The sequence below is a fragment of the Lagopus leucura genome, unplaced genomic scaffold, assembly GCF_019238085.1.
Source record: "Lagopus leucura isolate 7727_CA_CO unplaced genomic scaffold, USGS_WTPT01 Super-Scaffold_100012, whole genome shotgun sequence".
NCBI classification, from domain to species: domain Eukaryota; kingdom Metazoa; phylum Chordata; class Aves; order Galliformes; family Phasianidae; genus Lagopus; species Lagopus leucura.
The window spans coordinates 12,151,557-12,175,699 of record NW_024962267.1 but is presented as its reverse complement, the minus strand read 5'-3'; the positions used below and the strand labels follow the sequence as shown (position 1 = coordinate 12,175,699).

Below are 24,143 nucleotides of genomic sequence, written 5' to 3'. Positions count from 1 at the left end.
AGAATCACAAGAATCACAAGAATCACAAGAATCACAAGAATCACAAGGTTGGAAACGACCTATAAGATCATCCAGTCCAACCATCTCCTCATCACCATTGCCACCGCTAGTACTAAACCATATCACGCAGCACGTCATCCAGACGCGTCTTGAACACTGCCAGGGACGGCAACTCCACCACCTCCCTGGGCAGGCCATTGCAGTGCCTGACTACTCTCTGAGAGAAGAAGTTCTTCCTTATGTCCAACCTGAACCTCCTCTGATATAACTTGCGGCCATTGCCCCGTGTCCTGCTCGTTGCCTGGGAGAAGAGGCCAAATCCCTCTTCACCACAACCTCCCTTCAGGAAGTTGTACAGTGCAATGAGGTCTCCCCTGAGCCTCCTCTTCTCCAGACTGAACAATCCCAGCTCCCTCAGCCGCTCCTCATAAGGTTTGTGCTCCAGACCCCTCACCAGTTTTGTTGCCCTTCTCTGAACACGCTCCAGGATCTCAACATCTTTCCTGTAGTGAGGGGCCCAAAACTGAACACAATATTCGAGATGCGGCCTCACCAGAGCTGAGTACAGGGGGATGATCACCTCCCTGCTCCTGCTGGCCACACTATTTCTGATGCAGGCCAGTATGCCATTGGCCCTCTTGGCCACCTGAGCACACTGTCGGCTCATGTTCAGCCGAGCATCAACCAACACCCCCAGGTCCTTCTCTTCTTCACACTCATCCAGCCTCTCATCCCCAAGCCTGTAACGCTGCATGGGGTTGTTATGGCCAAAATGGAGGACCCGACACTTGGCCTTGTTGAACCTCATCCCATTCACCTCAGCCCAGCGGTTCAGCCTGTCTAAATCCCTCTGAAGGGCCTCCCTACCCTCAGGCAGATCGACACCACCTCCCAGCTTGGTATCATCTGCAAACTTGCTGAGGGTACACTCAATTCCCTCATCCAGGTCATCAATAAAGATATTAAACAAGGTCGGCCCCAGTACCGACCCCTGGGGGACACCACTTGAAACAGGTCGCCAGCTGGACTTCACTCCATTCACCACGACCCGCTGGGCACGGCCCTCTAGCCAGTTCCTTACCCAAAGAAGTGTATATATCTGTTCAGACTACGGGCAGCCAGTTTCCCCAGAAGAAGCCTGTGAGGGACCATGTCAAAGGCTTTGCTGAAGTCTAGGAAGACTACATCAACAGCCCTTCCCTCATCTATCAGACTAGTCACCCAGTCGTAGAAAGAGATGAGGTTGGTCAAGCACGATCTGCCTTTCACAAACCCGTGCTGGCTGGGTCTGATCCCCTGGACCCTGCGTAAATGCTGTGCAATCTCATCCAAGATGATTTGCTCCATAACCTTCCCTGGTACTGAGGTAAGGCTGACAGGCCTATAGTTCCCCGGATCCTCCCTGCGGCCCTTCTTGAAGATGGGAGTCACATTTGTCATAACCTCACTGTTAGCAAACACAACACATGAAAGCCAAAGGTCTAATATTCTAAATGGGGCACCTATTTATAGTCAATTGAAATTGTCATATTCTTCAGGAAAGAACCAGCCTCTGAAGGACCATACAAACAAGGATGATACAAATAAGAAAAGAGAGAGGAAGGCAAATAATGAGGTTAACATAATCACACATCCCTAACAGGGTTTCTAAAGGAAAAACACAGTGCTTTCCAAAGTTAATAAATACAAAATGAAAACAATTCTCAAGTTCTTTTTCTAGCCTTCTGTTCGGAATCTGTCTGCAATCTTTTCAAGCATCAAAATCATTATTTACATGGACAGCATACCAGGACTGATAACATAAGAACTAATAAGCTTAGTTTGCATTCTCACACAAATTGATAAGCCTTATCGCTTCCTCCCATGTTAATCATAGTCTATTTTTAAACTTCCTAGTCTAAATTTACATTAAAATTATATTACTACAAAAATTTGTCTGTTATTCTCTGATTTTAAAATATTTTATTAGAATTCCAGAAGTGACATTTGTTCTGCAGAACTTGCAACTATTCAAGATCTTCATTAATTAATGAAACTTCCTGCACAGTTTCTGTGTGGTTAACCAATACAGAGTCAGCAGAGTAAGTATCCCTGGGGCTATTGCAAGAGCACTAATATTATTTCAGAATCTGATGAATGCTGGAACGACTTAGCATTTGGATAGAGGATTCATCTAGGAAAACTGTTACATATTGAAGAAAAAAGACCAAATAATGCACGCTAATAAATTTCACTTGAGATGCTAAGCTCGACAGTTAAAGAAGAAAGTTGATACAAATAACCCAACAGTAACTCAATAAAATTCAATAGATAAAAAAATTAAGTAAGTTTACATTTAAACTTTCTTCTGAGTACAAAGGCAAAACTCTAAAGTACTTTACTGACCTGCTTATATTTCCATACTAAATAATTATTTTCAGAAGAAGTTTTAAAATATCTGAAGGAATCCAAGTAACTTATCTCAGAGTGAAAAGACTATTGATTTTCTATTAATATTTCTTATACTGATTAATATGTACTTCTCAGTCTCCTTTTCCTCTCGCATAATATTTTGCCAGCATAAATAAGAAATTCCAATATTCTTTTGAAAAAGGAAAAACATGCATCTTTACGCACATTGGGGAATCACGGCCATTTATGTTCCTTCTAGAGAACAGTAAGAAGAATCCTAACACTACAACGTTCAAAAATCACACACTGAACAGAGATATAAGTGTGTCACTTATGAGTTACCTTGCCCTGATGGTCATGTTTCATTTCCCAACCTCTTGGCAGCTCCAGCTGTTTGTTAGCAAACATGTTTAGGAAGCCCACCAAATCACGATTATGCTGGTAGCGCTCAAAATGGTGGGTGTCCCGCCGGACTTTGGTGATCATGTGCTTCAGACACGTGTTATTTGTAAACATGCGGTAGGCACTCTGAAAAACATGGAACAATAATAATTTCACTACAAAAGACAACACTTCCGCTCTAAAAAGTGATCTTTTCTAACTATGCAGCAGTTATGAGAAACTGGTCATCCTTGTGCGGTTTTGGAATTAGTGTTCAATGTTTTGTTTTTGTTTTTATTTGATGCACATGAACTTCAGCAAAGTGTAAAATACAGTGACTTGGACTCCATCTTACAAACACTTGTCCCATGAACTGTGAAGAATTTCGTAACATTAGAATTGCTTAAAAGATTAAGATCTCATAGGTATTCTAAGACTTCTGCAATAACAAGTCAATCATAGCCACAGAACGGTCATAAAGCTGGCAAGGCTTTCTGCAGAACAGAGACATACTTGTAGAACTTAGCACAGTTACATGTAAATCCACAGACTTCTCAAAAAAGAGGGGAAGAAAGAACCCTATAATTGCAAACCCATGTCTAATTTATCTAATAAAATTAAAATGATATAGTAAAAAGAGAGCACTGAGAGCAGAGAAAACTTCAAATAGAAGGGAAAAATAAACACTTTACACTTTTACTCCAGAAAAAAAAAAGCCGACTCCAAATCAGATCTTTGTCCCAGAGCTGGCAATAGACAGAAGCTAAATCATAGGTCCTTCTATTGCAGTGTGTTGCTACCTAGACCACTCCGTGCTCCTATCTTTGTTTTCTGGCCAGAGGTCTTATCTGCTTCTGCCCTATTCCAAATACTGAAGATAAAGATGCATACTCCAAGTAGAATTTTTCAGATATGCACAGACGTGCATATCAGAACTGAATTTAAATCTATCAGTAATTTAAAAAAAAAACTGCATAATTTACTAATGTGATTGCAAACAATAAATTACTCATCCCATTACATCTGTTCACAATATATATTCCTTATGAGAAGGAAAACAGGGAAAAGAGAAAAGGAAAATATACACTAACATGTCTTCTTGTTCACTGTGATCTCTGAAGTATTTTGATATAAATCAAGTAATTTGGGCGATACAAACCTTCCCATCAGCACCAAAATGACCACAAAGTAGAAACTTCATTTTCATTCAAAAAGGAAGTCCATCAGTCTTTGAACAACACAGTAATAAAGCTATTGCTTCAAAGAACAAGTCAGTTTGGTATTCTAAAAAGGATGCACAGCTGAGTAAAAAACAAAAACCTAAAAGGTCTAATGCCAAATAGGACTTCTGTGGCAGCCCATCAACTGCAAGGAATGATGATGAGTGTTGCAGTTAATCCAGCTTCCCTATGTACTAGCAATATTTTACCATCAAACACTGAGTAACACCTCTGCATGCAAAACATCTCTGTATATAAAGATGCATTTATCAAAGTCTTTCACCTGAACAGACTGTACTCACAGGGTTAGAATGCAGCACTGTGAAGAACTCTGGGCTGATAAGAAATTTCACAGGGGGAGACTGGAGCAACAAAGTAAGCCTGGATCTGGAGGTAGAGTGAGGCAGCACATTCTCTCTTCGAAAATCTAACAGCAAAGTGAATGACAATTCACAACTCCAGTAATAAATATTACCAAAACACTACTGCAAACAACTATATTGTTTAGTTACACAAAAAAGAAAAACGCTGGGTATACAATTGTATTGGTTTCATTACCCACATAAGCACACCTGAAATTCTTCTAATATCAGAATTTGTATCTAGAAGATCTAATTTGTTGCTTTTGCTGAAAAATCATTTAATAATAATGTTTTAAAATGCTTCCAATTATTTTGGTTACCAACCACATGCCTATATATAAATTGCCAAGAAGGTCCCTGTGTCAAGCCCACAGTGCTATATTGTAGCCATACGCAGATAGCAGTCATTTTATAAATGCTGACCAATGCATACAGAACTCATCGTACATTTACAAAATGTTTCATTCTTTCTTCCTTAAAAAGCAAAATAAATTTAAAAAATCACTGCCAGTAACACCACTCTGATCCTGACACAGTACTTAAAATATTTAAGCAGCTTATGTAAGTTACAAACAGGTTGCCACAGGAGTACCTTTCACATTCAACTTTGAGTAAACATTTGCTTCTCCTCCTAGCAACTGTTGAAGTGCCCTGATTTCTCAACAGTATCAGGAACTGAACATACATAATGTGTAATATTTTCTACAATGTTATTTTCCTAACCACCTTTGAAAATCAATAGCATGTTTGGATGCACATTTTAAAGTAATGGAAAAATTGTAAATTCAGAGTGGGCCTCCAGCGTTTTTACTCCAAAATTTTACTCCATCTTCTACATATCACTGCTTCTTTCTTTTACATAACAGGGAATTTGCACAATTCCCCATCAAATAAACATTAATCACACAAAACACAGCTACCACGGATATAAAAGAATAACCCACAGACTGAGAAAGGAGAAGAAAGGCAGTGAATGAAACTCTAAGGGAAAAAAAGAATAAACTGTAAGTTAAAAGAAAAAAAAAGAGGAGGAAAAGAATGAGTGACATTCAAAACCCGGATGACTAAATACTATGGGAAAATAAGGGAATAAAGGATCTATTCATTCTGCCTATAAGAGGAAAACAGAAAATGGAAAGGAAATAAGTAAAGGGAAAGTAAGTGAGAAAAAAAAAGAATTTGAAAAATCAGCACACTCGCAAATGCTCCTATCTCTACAGAGTGACAGGAGTGTACCATAAGGATTCCTGAAGCTCTGCCTCAATATCTGGGCTGGGACCGTCATCCAGTCCCTTAGTACAAAATTTGTGTGTGTAACAATCACCTCTCACATCCTGGAAGATCCTGGGGCACTACTCATAGCTCCACTGTCTTAGATGGGTAATATGAAAACCAGGATGTGTCAGCTGGGTGGATTTTTTTTTTTTTTTTTTTTTTTTTTTTTTTTGCAGTTGAGAGGCTTGCTAATTTGTTTTATGAAAGGCTTATTCAGTTGAATTTGCTGATTAGGCTGAATTTGCTTTAAATTCATTTGTTAGAGGCACAACAAACCATCTAGCTGCTTCTGCAAAGGCCCAAACAGGCACATGAAAAAAGAAAAGGAAAAGGCTAGGGTAGAAATAAAGAAAACGAATAGAAAAGGGGCATTTGGCCAAATCACAGGTCCTGCAGTGACCTGAAATGCAAGAACAGTTAGCACTGTTTGGGCAATAGATGAGCTGAGAAAGGAGGATTATGGGAGAATGTAATGAGAATCTGCAGACAAAGAACAAAATGACACCCAACTACAGAAGGGACCGGATGACTAACAAGGTAACTACACATTTATTAGTAAATTTGTAGTAGCAATATGACCAAGGAGAGAACTGCATAGCTAGAGGAAAAACAAGGAATGATGCTAAAAGAGTATTTTATAAAGATCTTTCCCAATGCATTCATTTGGAAAGTTAACACCAGGTAGTCAATTAATAACTAAGGACTAGAAGAAAGAATTCTAGTTCTTTCTTGTATAACGTTACAGAATGTGGCAGCCCATAAAATTCATAACTCAGACACACTATTTTATACTCTTTCTCTGCTAATGTCTTATCTATGTTTTTACCCAGTCAGACATTGACAGAAAAAGGCTCTGACCCTCCCATTCATCTTAGCACGTCAAACAGGTTGCACCATAATCTTAAAAAACTAGACAGCAATGAAAACAAATTGCGACCCAGACTTCCATGAGCAGAAAGTATGTCCTGTCCTATGTCATTATCTAAATCATCTGCAAGATGAAATCTACCTTTAGTGATTTTTTTTGTTTTTACCTGCATTAGAATGGTGAAAGTCAGTTTCCTCTCCAGCTCCATCCACTGCACTTGTATGCTCTTCAGGCCTGTCATTAGTCATTGTTCGGCGGATGCTCTGATACCTAGGGTTAGAAAACTGGACTTTATATGTAGTATATGGTAACTATGATCCAACTTGGGCTCTGAGGGACTCTAGTAATAAAGTTGGGCTTCCCCTGCTTTTCTGCCATGTAGGTTAACGTATACTGACATCTTTTAGTATTATAAGCATCTTCAATTTCCTAAAATCATTAGCAGATTTTTGTTAGCTGTTAAACACAGGTGAAATACGATAGGTTCAGAAGCCCATGTGCATTCTAAAAGGAACAACCACATAAAAATAAGCATACACGGCCAGCTGCAATAGCAACTAGGACCTGGTCTTTCTACTTGGTATTACAGTGGTAAATGAAGTTTTGCAAACACATAATTCACAAACAGTAATGGTAATTCTTACCGGCGATTCAGCTGTTCCATTTGCTGTATGGAATTTGATCTCTGGAGAATCTGTGGGGCTGGAGGGGCTGTGGGTCGCTGCCAAGTTGTTGTCCTGTTCACGTGATCAACATAAAATATCCGTCCATGGCTGTCAATTCGAGCCTCCCAGTCTAAATAGTAATAAAATACTGTGAGCTATAGGGAGTTTGGGCTTTATTTCAGCATTTGTTTTACTTTTTTGTTATATCTTTTACAGGATGACTTCAGCACAAAACTTTCTCACTGAAGGGCTAAAAGACACAGCTTTTCCCTGATTTTATCCCCTAAATCAAACTCTTCATGAGTTCTATGGAACCCATATGTAACAGCATAGAGAAATGAATAAAAACAAGCCCTCAATAAAAAGTGATTGTCCTAGAAAAAAATAAATAAATGTATTTAATCTAATTCTCTTAGACTGGAGCACTTAAAGATGAGATCTCTGAGGCTTATTTGAGTACAATAAGCCAATGCCCAAATGTCAAAAATCTTGCAAAGCTTGACACACCTGTCACTGATTTTGCCCAGCTAAAAGTAGCAGTAATGAAACAGATGCCAGCGCTCTTCCTGGGTGTTGCATGTACCTACGGTATAAATAAGCAGTGTTGCCAGAGAAGGTGAATTATAGTTATCAAACACCTTCATATACTAAATGCATGTAGCAGAATTGCAGATCCTGCAATTATCATAGCAAATTCACCTTGTTGTCCAAGCAGTAACTATAATGCTGGTTTTGCTACACAAACTACAAACAACATTAGAAGTCTAGCACAGACTGTGATGGTATCCTGCAACTGGTGCTGTAGAAGACCAGAATATGATATCAGTAACTACTGTAAAATGGGAACCATTGTTTTATCAACAATATCTAACATTCAGCCATGTTGAAAGAAAGAAGATGGCAGCATAAGATCCCCTGAATGCGGTTCTTCCCCTCTGTCCATAGAATACATGTGATTTCACAAAAAACCTGGAACATATTTAGCGTGTCAGATAAAAAGAAGTCTTTAAAAGCTCAAAAGGTTTATAAAAGAGAGTTTCTATATTTCAAGTCCACGTGGAAACTTCAGTAACTGCAGAAAAATTTAAAAACCAGAGGCAGGCAACCAATTCTAAATGACCGCTGCTTTGCAAGGAGAGAAGACAGAAATATCTTTACAGCAAGAGAAAAAATGAAATTCTACTGCCAGCTACTGAACAGTGACAGCCTTAAAACCTCAGGCTGAATGTGTGCTCTGATTTATGTCAGCAACTGGAGGTAGCTAAGTGGCTCACTGCATGACAATGTGGGCTCTGAGTTGAATCACAAAGAAGTTAAAAAAAAAAAACAGATTATGAGATAAATGGAACGTGTCATATCTGCATGAATGCTATGTATTTCAGCCTACCATAACGCAGTTGTTCTTATTTCTCTATGGTGCATGATCAGAACAGCCTATTAGTGATTAGAGTATTATTACTGTAAATGAACTACGTAGAAAGCAACATAATGGGATAGGAATAAAGAGAATTGTTTTAAGGAATAAATTTCAATTCCAGGAGAAAATAAATGTGTTGACTTCATCTTTCTCCAAGTCCACATTAAAAACCCACAATTTTGCACTATGTTGTGAATTAAAAGTTCAAAATAAACAAAATTGCATCAATGCCAAGGTTATGGATTCATCACTGCACTTGCTATTTAACAGGTAACACATTTCAAAGTTACTCCAAAAGAAGAAAAAATAATTTAATTTCTCACTCAAAAAACCAAACGCTTCAGCATGCTCTGAAGGACCTTTGGTTTTTTCTCCCCATAAAGAAAAAAAAATTAAAACGACAGAAACAGATGCTTCAGAGCAAAGATTTCATTTCAAAAGATCAGTATCCATCTACTGATGAAATAAAAATACACACATTTCATTATTCAGCTTAGATTTCAAACCCTTACACACTGTATAGCAGTGGACCGTTCTCCTGTGGTGATTATATATGCCCAGTTCCAACACAGTCATCACCTCTGTAACGTGTTTGAGGAAAATAAGAAGTTTTGCCTTCATTCATCTTTAACTACTCAAGTCTGAACAATTGTGCAATGGGTCCTGAAGTAAATAAAGCCCGTTTCCATCACTACTGTGATGACAAGGATGTTTTGCCATAGTCTAATTGTAGCTACCAATAGTGTTACAAAGAACTTAGCTTGCTGAACTGCAAAATTGTATTTAATCAAGGGTGTGCCATGTTACTTGCTGACCTTTCCTTAGGAGTGTTATAGCACAGTGTTACATGTTATAGACAGACATAGGAAGTATAGCCTGCCCTAGAGATCTGTTCTGGGCAGAGATGCAGGGAGAAAAACCAAATCTCGGAAACAATTAGTATTTAAGATTTCATTCACATTAACAGATGAACGATTACCATAACTGTGGCACTGGGCTTTGATTTTAAAGGTGTGTATGCTGGTGTGTAAGCATTTATATGCCTGTGCGTGACTGTGTAAAATCCCAGCAAATGTCAGAAATGTTACAATTCCACACAGCCAGACCTTCTCCATTAATATTGCAATATTTTTCCCAAGTAGATACTGTAGTGTACAGTTTGCTTCTGAAACACACAACCATGGTACTGCAGAGGTTATCTCTAAGCATTCCTAACTTATTACATCTGATCTTCCATAACGTTCTCTCTCCTTTTCAGTATGAAAATGATAAAAATTCAAACGAAGTATATCTCTCAGTCACTATTTTGTGAAAAATAACTCTGGATTATTGAGGTGGCAGTTAATTGACTTCAGGACCTGTGCAGAGGACTAATTTGTTATATGCACTGTTTATAACAGAATCAGCAAGGAGCAAAATATTCACATCGCCCTGACATTCCAACACATTTCTATCCGTGTTCTGCTACCCGACTCTCTACAATCACCCCCTCCGGTTACCAGGCAAACTCAGTCCCTTTCCACACAGTGGATTGGGTTCTATTCATTTTACATTAAATATCTGAATTCCTGGCTTCTTTGAAATCATAGAGCTTTGTCACTGAGTTCACTGGGCTGAAATTTGATTTGTTCTTTCTTTTGTTTTCATTGTCTTTCATTTCCCCATTAGTTATGTACATTTGTACATACTAATGAACTAACCCTAGTCCTATCTACCTTTTTAAGTATCTAATACTAAACAGATCATCACTGCTTCAAGTTTAATCAAATGCATCAGTTCAAAATTGGGAAAAATGTATTTTCTATGTATGTTATAGAAACAACAATTCCTCAATCAATTTAGCTCATCCAACAATTCCATAACATCCAAGTTTATTCAAAAGCCTTTGACAGTGCCTCAGAAAATGCAAGGAAAACACAATTCATGTAATCTGTAAAGACAGAAAGATGTTATTTGTTTCTTTGTAAATCATCACTACACATGACATTCTCGTAGATTTCAGTGTGCTTGATATCTTGCCCCCTCACAAAGCCTGTCACCTCACTTCCCTCCTCACTTGCTCTGCATTTTTAAAAGGCAGCATCACACCTTCCTAATATTCTGCAAATTTTGCTTAGCAAGTCCGTTTACATCAGGTACAATTATTCATCACACATCCTGATAGTTTGCAGACTGAGCACAATGCCTTCCATGGGAACAGCACTACACTTAATCATCATCCTTCCTCATTTAGAGCTTCTCAGATGTTCATTTGCAGTTCTCACATTTAAAAATGAAACATAATGAGATCTCATTAATGGCATTCTGGCAGCTTATCCCTCCATTAAAGTATGAGGAACCTACTTGGTGGTAGTGCCTCATCCACTCGCTGGTACCGGCTAACATCCTGACGTACTGAAGGCAGTGACCTTAAGGGCTGATGGCCATTGGCTTGAGCACCTAGAATCAAAATGCCCACAGATTATGTCTCAGTCAATGTGGGTAGTCAATGTAGGGTAAAACCTACAATTGTCTCTGAAGTGAACAAGGCATGCTAAAACTTCCACAGGACTATGACATTTTAGGATATACCTAAGAGTCATTGGCTTTTCTGGCAAAGTAAGTAAAGTCTACACTTCAGGTTTTCTCTGGCATACTCTGCAATTCTTGTCCAGAAAACATCACTTCTTGGGACACACCAAATCCTCCTTTCACCAAGAGAAAGACCACAGACAGCCATGTGCACCCAAGCCATATTCCAACAAAGTACATGGCCACCACAGAAACCTGAGGTGAGGTGACACTGCTCAACGATTTTCCTTGGTGCGGCAACATTGATTAGCTAGGATCTGACTGATTACTAGGATCTGACTAATAGTAAAGAGTCTAAAATATCTAGAAAGTGACGCAAAAGAATGTGCTGTATTATTTGTTATTTTAATATCAAAATTAATTCTTTCCAAATCAAAGAGTTGCATATGGGGAGAAGAAATGAATAGACCTATGGTTTTTCTCCCACAAACAGGTATAACCACAACCAATACAGAAGTAAAAGTACTTGCAGGGTATAAGGAAGAGAATTCATTTGCGCTTATCTCATTTTCCCCCTCCTAACAGATTCACAGCTAGTGTTCCCTGAGATTTCTGGTGCAGTATTTGGCACTCAAAAGTGAAAAAATAATTTGCTCTTCAAGATTACTAATTTTCAACAAACTTTTAGGATAAATATGATTTACTACAAACGCGCCCAGAACAGGACGTACTTCAAAGATAGGGAAATTAACCAAAACATCTGAAATGTTATTAAAAAGAGGTGTCCAGAAATCCAACTTGGTTGCATGCACTTGATCATACCCACTTCAATCCCCGAAGAAAGGGAATGGGTAATAAATTGTGAAATTAGCTTGAAAAAATCTACTATGGACACAAGTCAACTTCCAGTGATTTTAGTGAGAGTCAAAATCCTCAACTGTTAAACTAATCTTACAATTGGGAATAGCTTTACAGTCTTGAGTAATGCATTCCTCTCTGCCCATGATTCCTGCTGTGTTAGGATGTGCCTAAACTGACAATAAAGTGCAAAAGGTAAGACAGAAGCTGAGGTGTGAGTAATATATATATAATATATATAATAATAACTCTTTTTATAACTCTTTTTCAGATTTTATTTTTTAATTATCCTTACGTTTTAGTGCTTACATTTATTTTTTCTTCCCCCTATAAACATGCTGGAGAAAAGATCTAAGTATGAATTCTAGATTGCATTATATAGTTTGGGGATCCATCTGTGACCTCCCAATTGCCATTCTGATGAGCAAGCAAGACAATATTGTGAAATACATTCCTCCTCTTCATTCTCCTTCTTAATACTCTCTTGAGAATTAAAATATATCCAATTTCAAAACAAATCTCTTGTTTTGAAATATTTCAGTTTTGATCTTTAAGGGTCTCTTAAACAAAGCAGTGTCTCAAAGAAAGACAAATCTTTAAGTATAATGACATTGAGAACTCGTTATTTTCAGATGTTTGTTTTTAAATAGTATTTTTTGACTGCAGAAAGGTCACTTCATAAAGTGCTCCTACAGTTGTTACCTCCAGTAGCTCCTTCAACCTCTGCTGTGGCACCCTCACAAGGTGCTTGGGCTCCTTCTGTTTCTTCATCCTGAGACTGGCTATTAGCAGCTGCTGCCTGCAGGCTTCTTCTTCTTTGCCAGACTTCTTCTGCATCCTCTTGGTCTTGTAATTCACCTCCCTCAGCCTCCTGTACTTCCTCCTGAGGTAACTGTACTGCAGGCAAAGAACCAGAAGTACTTGGAGAGTCCTGTGTTTCAGCAACTGGCTCAGTCCTGGGCACATCAGTGGCACAAGCCCCCTCTTCTTCTTCCTGAGAAGAAAACGCTGGAGTCTCAGGAAACCTGGCACTTTCAAAAGAAGAGCGCATTTCAACTGAAGAACGCCGCACAGTTACACTTTCATTACAGGAGCTGTCTGCCCCTTCCACATCACTCTCCCCTTCCTGCCGGGTGCTAGCCTCACTGACACTTTCTGTGCGAGCAGGATCGCTCTGCTCAGTTTCTGATGACAGCTGGGAAGGTTCAGACCCTTGATCAATAGATTCTGTTTCACTAACACCCCTTCTGCTCCCAGCAGCAGCATCAGCAGCTCCTGTGTCTGTACTACTGGGAGGTTGCTCTGCCTCCTGCACAGCATAAGAGTCATTGCCAGCCTGCTCTGCCGGTGTTTCACTCTGAGAACCTTGCAGGCTTTCACCTTCAACTAACTGTGATGGTGGAAGCTCAGGGAGGCTCTCTGGCTGGTCATCAGTTGAGGGCAAAGGAGCTTCAGAGGCTGAAACATTTTCATTCTCTGCAGGCCCTTGTGTTACATGATCTGATGAGTAACTTAAACCATTTCTTTCAACATTTCTAGTAGCACCATTAAGCATTACTAAGCCACCATCATCTTCCAAGGAAGATGGGAAACCCAGGTCCTGATGTAGCTCGTGCTCCTCCTCATCTGAGTCAATGTGAAGCATTGCATTAAGTCTTGTGTCAGTAGGGAAGCTACTCCTCAGTTTTGGAGAGGCTCCACGAGGACGCTCGCCACAGGCAGATGTCCCAGGTCTGGGATGATTATTGTGTTCTATTGCATCCAGGTAGTCATTCAGTGAGTCCTGGCGACCTCTTGTAGGTGACGATCTTGAAGCACCAGAGGTTAATTCATCCTGATCTGTTTCTAGTGTTGTACTAGTCCTTAAAGGATGCCTCTGGATTGTTTCTCCAGAAGAGTCCTCAAGGACTGGACCGTTGGAACACACCGTGGAAGTATCGTGATGTCCTGCTGGCATGTCCTCATCATCAGAAGGGCTGCCCAAGTCTCCATTTACAGAGTTCACTCCTAGCAAAGTGCCAACCGTTTCTGGCGAAGCATCTGCAGGGACACCAAGATTGAATATGAAATATGTAATGCAGCCACCATCAGCTCATTCTACTTTTGCAGCATCACAGAAGCGACATAAAAATACACATCTTTCAAGATGTAGACTTATTTTAATCAGACAACTAAGTGAAGAAAATACAGTTAAAATAATGCAGATATCTACACCATCATAATAGCAATCACAGAACTTTCTCTGTACAAATCTATCCTACTCTTTAGCAAAATTTCACAGGCATAAAATATTACTCCCATTTTGCTTTCAAAAGGCACAGCATTGCAAAGCATCTTGCCAAACTGTCTGTAAAACCAGCCTCACAAAAAAAAGAAACATTTTTTCTACAGCATCTCTCTTATACTCAGCGGGATTTACATAAAACTAGTTGTCCTTAGCACTACGCAAACCAACAGCTAAGACCACATTCAAAATCACAGACTGTGCACAGATATCAAATTCTATACACAACAGTTATTTTGAGGAAATCGGACTTTTTTACTGCAAAGAATGGGAATCTACCCAGGGTAAATGAATGAATGTTGGTGTTTTGGAAATCTGATCTCCCAAGTCATGTCCAGAATCCCAACCAAAAAGCAAGAATAGAGGCCACATAACTAAATGAGACACTTAATTTTAATAGGTAACCTTAGAAATACAAATATATGTAACTACTCTTCATTTAACTATTTGGAGACCCAGGTCACTGCCAAATTCTCACCTTCATGAACTGAAGATGTGATTTCCACTTTGAACTGGAGATATCCACTTACATGATCTGCTGGCAGCCTTCTACCGAGATTATAGCTGAGAATCTGGTCTCTGCAAAAATAAAGGTACTGTTGGCTTTGGGGTTGCTTTTTCTGGTCTCTTGCTTGATTTTTTCAAATTTTAACTAGTTTTATTTTTCTAACATTTTGTATGAGAAGTGCTTATCAGGCAGAGTCAATGTGATAGAAGGTAACTTAATTAACACCTTAAAAATTAACCGCATTCACTGGCTTGTGTGGAAAAGCACAAACATCAACAATGGTGTAACTTATTTTTTGTTAACATATGAAAGAGCCTAACAAATGACAATATTTTTCAAATATGTACTGTGGAATTCTCACACATTTCAAAATCTGTTTTTAATTCAAAAACAGACCACATTGAAAAGGATCTTTTTTCTTTACCTTCTCCTCCCTCCAACAAAAAATTTCTTATATTATTAACAAAAACCTTTTACTTTTTGAAAGCCTTCTGCCCCCTCGTGGATTCTACTGTAAAACAAACAAACAAAAAAGCCAAACAACCTCTTCAAATTTTAGTTCTTATTCAATAAAGCACTTCTGTATCTGCCTAAGCACACTGTCATTTAGAAAAGCTTTTAATGCTCAGATTTCACATAAAATACAAGTGCTATTGACTTCAGTAGGACTGAGACTTGATTAGGTACCTGTATCAGCTTTAGACTTAGCATATGATCCTAGATTCTTATTATGCACGGCCAGAATGTACAGTCCCAATCACCTTCCACACAGTTGAAGAGAGAAGAGGGGGCTGCTGAAAACCACCATGGAAAATCAGTGCTATTTCTGCAATTGCATTTGTACTGGTACAAACACTTCATCTTTACTGAGAGCATTCTTACTGCAACAAGCGATTGACTAAAAGGCAACTCCTAAGATAAACTGCAGCTGGTTAGCTACAAACATTACTTTAAGTCCTGAGCAGATAACTTAAGGCAAAGCAGCCTCTCCACATTGCTCTACAGAACACGACTTCAAATCATCACAGATATGTTTCTTGAATCCATGTCACAGATTCACTGCTCAGCACTCCAACTGCAATTCTTCAGTTAGACTTGGGAGCGTCTTCAGAAGATTCTTTTACATAAGGTTTACAATGCCATAGGCAGTAAAGATTAGAGAAAGCCATGACATAAATAACATCTACTGTGGACTAAGCTAAATCAATACACGATCATTCTTAAGCTCATGTATGGTATTTTACATGGAATTTAAGGAGACATTGGCCATCTCACTATGAAAAAAAAAAACTTGTAAGCTATACCAACAGTTAAAGGCCAAAGTCTACTGCAATATGCCTAAAAATAAGTTCTAAAAAGTTCTGGAGTTCATCTTTTCATTCATACTGATATATGCAAAGGCAAGTTTAGCATATGGTACACTATAATTCCTTTGACATGTATTTCAAGCTCACATTTTAATCCAGTAGAGGATTTCAACCGTTACTGACATCATAAAAATAAAGAGGAAGAGGGTATGTTTCACTCACTTGACAAAAACTAGAATAAGAGAATGGTAACAACTGATTATATACGTGGTACAGTTCTACTTCCTGTCTGTACTGCCCACTCCTTCCCTTTGCAAGACTTCTAGTGAAAGACTGTCTATCCTTAGCATATCCAGGAAAACAGGTATTAAAAATGGTATGGTAAAAATGATTGGTATTAAAAAAAAAAAAAAAAAAAAAAAAAAAAGCAGGCAAATAAATTACAGATAAATAGGAAAAATACCTTTAAGAACATTAGTTTTAATGCTAGCTTTAACATGAGGATGGCAAAACAAAACTGAATACTTACCTATATTCTTGCTACATATTTATTATACTGCCCTTCCTATTCTAAACAGAAGTATGGAGAAGAAAACAGGAAATGTCTTCCACAACTTTGGTTTGAAAAAAACAAACAAGAACTGACGAATGTAGCAAAAAGGCTTTACTTCCCACTACTAGGAATCCCAGATATATGCCAAAACATTTTGGGATACAGCATGGAAATGAAATCCCTGAACTCGGTCTTGAAATCAACATCCCTCTCCTGTTTTTGAGTGTCCATAGTGTGCAAATTTATTAGAAAAAGCTGTTTTCTCCAATATATTATAAGTTGTTGAAACTCAGAGATGAAGCATTTCTTAGTAAAGTTAAATTTTTTGCACTTAAGCAGAGCTTCTTTTTCTTTTTTAAAAATAAATTATCAGAAGACATCATCAGAATCTTAAGCTACTCTTACAATTTTATTCTTACTTTACTTACCAGTGTAACCACCACTTTGGAAACTTAAAGCTGAAAACTGTTTTCAAACTGAATTTGCTTTTCTCCAGTTATGCAACTTGTTACTTTGATGAGAATATCTGTGAAAAAGGAGGCCAGTTGTTTATATCCTGCTTTTTATGCAAAAGCTTGATGATGCTGCCATTCCCTTAAACTCTCAAGGAAGAATACAGACATTTTTTACCATCATTTCTCAAAGGCCTCATCCAGTGGCCATTTAAGATTAATGGCAACTCATTAGCTTTGAGTTAGCTCCTATACAAAATACATTGGAACAATTCTGTCTCTCTCTCTGTCTTTTGAGAAATTAATTTTTCTAATCTGCCAAACAGAACATACAACCGAGAAAAGTCTCTGGCAAAACAACAAACCCTACACTTACTACATTCTCTTAAATGTGAAATTACACATTTGCTTACACTGCTGCATCTCTTGCAAACCTCCAACCGTTTGCTTCATCTCTGCAAAATATCACAGTGCCTAAGCACCAAGTCCCAGGCTCTTTCAAGCATGTATGGTTTTCCAATGGCCTACTTTGATCATCCACTTGTCTGTACTATACCTACTCCAGTAATCATCTCAAAGTATAAAATACCTTAAAAATTTTCATGTTGAGTTTCTTCTTTAAACAATAATAGATAGGTATCCAAAAAATGAACTATTTTTTAAAAATGGACAATTTTGAGTCTCATCAGTGCTCAATTCATAGCATGAGGCAATTTTAATTTGTTAGTATTACTAGCACTGAAAAATAAAGATTCACAGCTTTGCAGTTCTGACCAACTAGTTGATTAAATATTAAATCTCTCAATGTTATACTGACAACTTCATTGAGTAACAAAAGTGAGAAAATAAAACTTGCTTGTTCTAAGAAATTTGCACACAATTATATAGCATTGTGATAATGCTCTGTTTCTAGGTTGGCGAGCCATAAGTTAACATTTTTGTGATGGCAATGATTTTTTGTGTAAAGATAACAGAGTTGGAAACAAATTACAGAGAAAAATACATGCAAACACATACACATGCATTCAGAATGGGGTGAGAAACACCACCATCTTCCAATTAGGCATTAAGGATATTAAAATTCCAACTAAATTTCTTACTACTGTTGCAATACAAATTGTGACTGTGCCAGTAAGCCAGAAAGGTTGCTCTGTGCCAGCAACCTATATGTTGAGTCTCCCTCAAGCATTAAGAATGTATTAATTTACCCAATTGCATGCCTCTCCAACAGTCTCTGAACTGGTATAGTTAACTTCCCAAGAAAGCGTTTGATGATTGGACGACTCTTGGCAAATTTGTCTTTAACTTCAATTTCCAGGACATCTGTTAGAAGTGCAACAAAAGAATATTTCTGGAAGGAAAGAACATATTTGACACAATATCAATATACCTTTATTCAGAAAGCATGTATGCAATTACTACTAGCTTGCGGTAAACTCTGGCAGCATTAACTGAGGACTACAGTGGTTTCCACACTATAAAATAATGCCTTCCATACTATAAAATAATGTCAACACCACTATTAAGCACTGTATTTTTGCATGTGTAACTAGCTAGAAAGCAAAAAACTTTTTACCATTCCTAGAAAATATATTCTCACTAAGAAGTTGCACTGGACAACAGCACTTTGATGGTCCTGTTCAGAACAGAGAAAATAACACATCCTGGAGGCTGCCTCAAGATGGATAGTAGAAATAACAAAGATAAGAAATATTCACTGTACACTATTAGAGTATAGAAGACTAGCAGGGTCAGTGCAGAAGAAAGGAGAGTTTCATTCCAGACACGTTTAGCAAACTTTCCTTCCAACATCCTGTTTTGTGGTCCTTTTTAGAATGTGCTACAGGATATCAGTAGGGCAATCTGTAGGCCATATTTTCATGAGCACTGAAAATAAAGAAGGATAATTTTCTGTAGATTTTCACTCCAAAGTTCAAAAATTTTCCCAATAAGCTCCAACACTTTTTCCTGAACTTGGGGCCTTTATACAAGATGGCATTAATTTATTTAAAAAATTGTTATGTCTGGTAAGATTTCCCTTCCACCATCCCCTTTGAGGGAACACTGTCACAGTCACTCTCTTCGGCCTAGCTTCAAATTTCCTTATGCTCATGAATAATTCATACTTGACATCTGTGCTGTTCTGCCAATCCTGCAAATGGTCGAGATTCAACAGTGGTACTGGGCACATATGTGAGCAGGCATGTCAGCAGGGATGCACACATAATGTAATGTGATGACAAATTCTAACAAAAAAGCAGGCTGAGGAACCTCTAGATTTTTTAAAAATTCAAACAAAAATAGCGTGGGTAAAATCTACTGAAAAGCTAAAGTCATCTGTTACACTTCCCCTGTTTGCCACCTTTAAGACCTCTGAGAAAATCAAAAGCTGAATACAAAGTCATAAGCATCTAGTTAGCTAGATGATAATGTATTGAATAAGAAACAAAAGAAGGAATAACTCTTCAGCTCAGTTGTAGACAGTGGCTAAAAATGTCGAAAAACAATAATTAGATTAGGTCAGGAATAAAAAAAACATTATCATGCTGGGTAGAGCTGTGATAAATACAACTTAAAATTTGTGTCTTGGTTTGGTACAAAACTGCGATTTTGCAGAAAGGAGTGGATATAAAATTGGATCAATTCTGCACCACTAAGACAGCATATGTAACGAGATCATAAGCTGGTATCATCAGATTGCTACAGGAAAGATACAGCAGTTAAAGCAAGCTGATGTAATACGTGCACCAGTGAACATTATCACTTTTCTAATAAGCTTCAAAAAACAAGAAGAACTGAAGGGGGAAAAAAAGGGGAAAGAGCAAGAATAGTTTTTCTTCCTATTTACTGAGTAAAGAAACAAATGGATAGAAAGGTGAGGAATCTAGAGACAAAAAGTCCTGGTTTTTAAGATCTGAAGTTTTCCACAAATCCAGAGTCTTTCCCACAACAGAATTCCCCAGAGTAGTGCTAATGTTGGCCCGGCTCCATTCTTTTTTACTGTTTCTTTGATTGAATAATAATAATAATAAATTATAATTTCTGGAAGCATTCTCACAGTCCAGCTCAATTTTCCAATCTTCCTAAAGAATACAGTAACGTTCAAATAATAGCATAGGCATCATTGGTAAACATGCACAGACCAAGAAGGCTGCTAGTCAGTCCTGAAACATTTACAAACTATTGCCATTTTCCCACACAAGCATTTCAAAGATGTGGCCTTGCTCAGAGAGTTACAGGTAGTTCAAAGTTCCTTCTCTGAGACCTGCTCAGCTCACCCAAAATCAATAAATCAGAAAAACTGGGCTCTGCCCAACCACCCTCTGCCCCCAGTCCTTTCTAAGCTGCACTGTGATGCCTCCCCAGGCTTTTCCTTGCACAGCAGCACTTAAGAGAGCTCCAAAGAGCATCCGCTCTGCCTGGCAAAATTGAATGCTTGCCACCTGCTACGCACAGTGAGGATATCATTTCCAAATGAGCAGTCATTGCCATCACTAGGCATAAATGCCCACTTATTGTACCTTTTCTTAAAGAGTCATTTCACAACATATGATTCATTTTAATTAATTTATTTTTTGCAATTTCAACTGATCTATTGGGCTGCTGAGTGAGTCCAACTCTTTTTAGCAGAGAACCAAATGACAAACCTCACAGTCATACTGCTTAAACACAGGGCATAATCACACAGATGATAGCTGTTTCTATCCAACAACAGGGTTCCTAAAATTACTACAATTTCTGTGTTCATTTAAATAGCTAGCTACAAAATAACTTCCCAGCCTTTAGAGAGTAAAGACTGATGCATAAAGAGAAAATACAAGCCTGGTAGATGATACAAGATGATACACGGCATCAACTTGCAGAGAGCTCTCAAAAGGGATACATTACCTCTCTGTGCCAAACAGGGTTAGTTGTGTTACTGATGATAGTCGATCTTCTTTCCTGACCATGATGAGCAAATGTAGGAAATGTACTTTTCTTGCCCGGCTGGATGGACATCTTTAAATAAGGATCGGGGTTGAAGAACATGCCTTTTTTAAGTCCAACTGCTCTAATATCTTAAAAGCAAAACAAGGAAAGAAAAAGGAACAGAGTAAATGAAAGCTAATTCACAGTAGGCCATTTTTAAAAAATTACCTAGGAAATCAATTCACATAAACCACTAAATAATGCAGTTTAAAATTACTCATAGAGTAACTGGATCCAGCATACAGAAGATGCTTGAAGCAGGAAGTCAAGTGTTTTCCCAAGAGGATATACAGAGGAAAAGCAAGGACATCCTCATTTACATTTTGCCTTCCAGTCATTCCTAAAGCAAAATTACAGCATGAACTTTTAACTGAGGTACAAACGTTTTTCTCAGTATGTAAGGTATTTCTGCCCTAAAACAAACCATTCATTATCAAGGCTGTTCTGGATTATGATGCACACATCCTCTCAACTTGGGAATAAGCTATCCCACATAGAAGGAGGCAAGGTTTTCTGAAAATGCTTCTTTGTTCCTAGAGAAACCTCAATATCACAGCCCCTGCAAATTAAGTCTAAAGTAATACAGACAAATTCTCAAAACATGGCATTTTATTTGTTTTCTTTTCACAAGAAGTATTTCACAAACCAATCACACACACACACACAAAAAAAAAAACAACATAAAATCCAGACCTGTATATTTAAGCAGCATAGCATGAAACCTAGGAAATAATAACACTGAATCATGGTTCAGATTTGATTTGCCATAATATAAAGTTTAACATAATGTTATATTTAGAGCTACCGTGCTTGTCTCTTACCACAGTCATACAAGCAGCCGGGACCAGAATGTTCATCTTAGCTTCAAAAATACTTACTTGAAAGATGTTAGACAATTATCTTTCATCACAACTTGCAAAAAACAGAATGTTCTCTGATTTGCAGAATAAAAATCCATTAAAGATAAAATTTTGTTTGTTTGTTTTTAAAAAAAAGACATTAAGATAACAACAACAAAATGCAGACTTGCCACATTCTGGATGAGAAACAAAAAACCTTCTGGAGAGCACCTTACAGACGTGTAAGTCAATACACTTTTGAATTGAATTTAGGGGACTCCTCAAGTTGAGTCATAACGTTCTGTTAAACACAGGTTTTTCAGGTTTAACAAAACAATTATTCTGATAGAACATATTAGTTCTATCCTGATAACTGCTGCAAGACCATAGCAAAAAACATTTTCTTCAGCTCTACTCTTACAGCCCCTAAATGTTTCCACTGTCAGCTATTTATTTAGAAGCAATTTCCTGTGGAATAAAGTGTGAATCAAAACAAGCGTAGCTGGTAGACAGTATCCTTCAGCTATTTTTCTGTATGACAGCTTAGCTCTGTTGTAAGAAAAGATTTTTTCCTTCTCCTTTCCTTTCTCTTCCTTCCTTTTTTTTGTTACTCCTTTCATAAAAGTGACAGAACCAGCTTGCACTGTATTTAGAGGCTATATATTTAACCTTTTTTTCTTTGCTGCACCAACTAGGAATTGTGAAAATTTCTCATGTCAAGATCCATCAACTCAGTTGCTTTTAAACCTGGAAATTCATGACTTTGACTTGTTTTCAAACAGAAGTTGTAAAGATATGACATCTTTCAAGCCACTAGAGTGTGCTCCTACAGAAGCTAAGGAAGAAAAGCACTCTATTTTTGACTTTTTTTTAAAACAGCAATTACTTTTTTTTTTTTTAAATGCCTTGTAAAACATTGATTTCTGTGGGGTTTCTGTTCTTGTTTTGTTTTTATACCTGATAGTGTAAAGCTGACTAACTTCCGAGAATGCTGGGCTCCAGAAGCACCTTCCTCTGTGCCTTCTACTCCCATCTGAAGGGGAAAAAGAAATAAGAAACCACATACATTTTCATCTGTTTTACACATGTTCAAAGATCATTACGTAATTAGTAAGAAGTACACAGAAGAAGAATTGTACCCAGTACTGCCTATTACCATGGACAGACAAAGCTGCAGCATCCATTTCTAGGAAAGCACGTATTAGTTATGCTAAGTGTTGCTAATAAACTCACCCTTGATATCTTCCAAACAATCAATCACAGAAGGGGAAACCCTATTTTCTTATTGGTTTCACTTCCGTGAAATAAAATCAACAGTATGGACTGGTAATATGTATGAAAGCTAGTCAGTGACAGCAGGCAAAATTTTTGTCACTTTTCACAGGAAGGCAATTTACTTCGCAATAAAAATGGCAAAAGAGAAAAAAGTCTAAAGAAAGCCTTCAGACTTATGAATGGAAAGTTTTTCTAAACAGAGAATTGCATCAAATATACAACTATGAATGTAATCTAAATGCTACTCGCATACTGCACAGATTTTCAGGTTTGGTTTCTACAGAAATCCCTGACCAGATAAAGCACTACTTCAAAACACATGTATTAATGTCTAAATAGCTATACCCACTGAACAGTCCTTTCAATTGACAGAAGAATTTGTCTCAAGGCAGAGATGTGCATCCAACTGAATAATCTAACATAAAAACATCAACAGAGCTATATTTAAAGTCAAATGGCTCTTTCCATAGGCAGTGCACCCAGTCCCAGACAGAAGAGATTACACAGTCTGCTGAAAAAGCTTCATCCGAACTACATTAGGAATGCATATGTGTGATAAAATAGGAAGTCATCTGATCTACCAAACAAAGTAAGCTGAATACAAAGTTGTATACCTGTGCATACAAGTTGAAGTACATAAAGCAGTTTTTAACACTTGAGGAATTGTCTGAAAGCGAAACTAGAAGCTACAGGACTGATAAGCATTTCTCGAGCAGTGGTTGCTGGACCAAGACGTGCAATCCATGAAGAAAGCACTAAAAACGTCCTTTCAATATTGCTTTTAGCATTATCATTATCTTTCAAATACTTCTCACAATGATCAGCGAACAAAAGCAAATCAGAGTGAGTGGTGTGGTGCAACTGAGACTGAGGATTTTCTTCCATTGCAAAATTCTAATACTTAGCATATAAGAGCAGTCAAGTTAATAAAGTGATAAAGGAACCGCAATGACATCCATGTTTGATGTCTTCATGGGCTTCAGAGGTCTCATGAGGGAGCAGACCATG

General features: G+C 37.8%; 1 protein-coding gene across 3 annotated transcripts in view; it reads right to left on the bottom strand.

The window, feature by feature from the left end:
• HECW2 (HECT, C2 and WW domain containing E3 ubiquitin protein ligase 2) overlaps nt 1-24,143 on the bottom strand; it is a 108,750-nt gene that overhangs the window by 41,455 nt on the left and 43,152 nt on the right. For all 3 annotated transcript variants that reach the window (XR_006179591.1, XM_042874518.1, XM_042874520.1), the window contains exons 4-13: nt 22,818-22,893; nt 20,941-21,110; nt 18,261-18,403; nt 14,711-14,811; nt 12,651-13,988; nt 10,923-11,018; nt 7,142-7,292; nt 6,664-6,767; nt 4,295-4,419; nt 2,734-2,919 (exon numbers count right to left, since the gene is read on the bottom strand). Coding sequence is in view for 2 of the 3 variants with exons in the window: in XM_042874518.1 (XP_042730452.1) it covers nt 2,734-2,919; nt 4,295-4,419; nt 6,664-6,767; nt 7,142-7,292; nt 10,923-11,018; nt 12,651-13,988; nt 14,711-14,811; nt 18,261-18,403; nt 20,941-21,110; nt 22,818-22,893 (2,490 nt within the window). In the remaining variant the exon portion in view is untranslated. The remainder of the gene's footprint in view (nt 1-2,733; nt 2,920-4,294; nt 4,420-6,663; nt 6,768-7,141; nt 7,293-10,922; nt 11,019-12,650; nt 13,989-14,710; nt 14,812-18,260; nt 18,404-20,940; nt 21,111-22,817; nt 22,894-24,143) is intronic.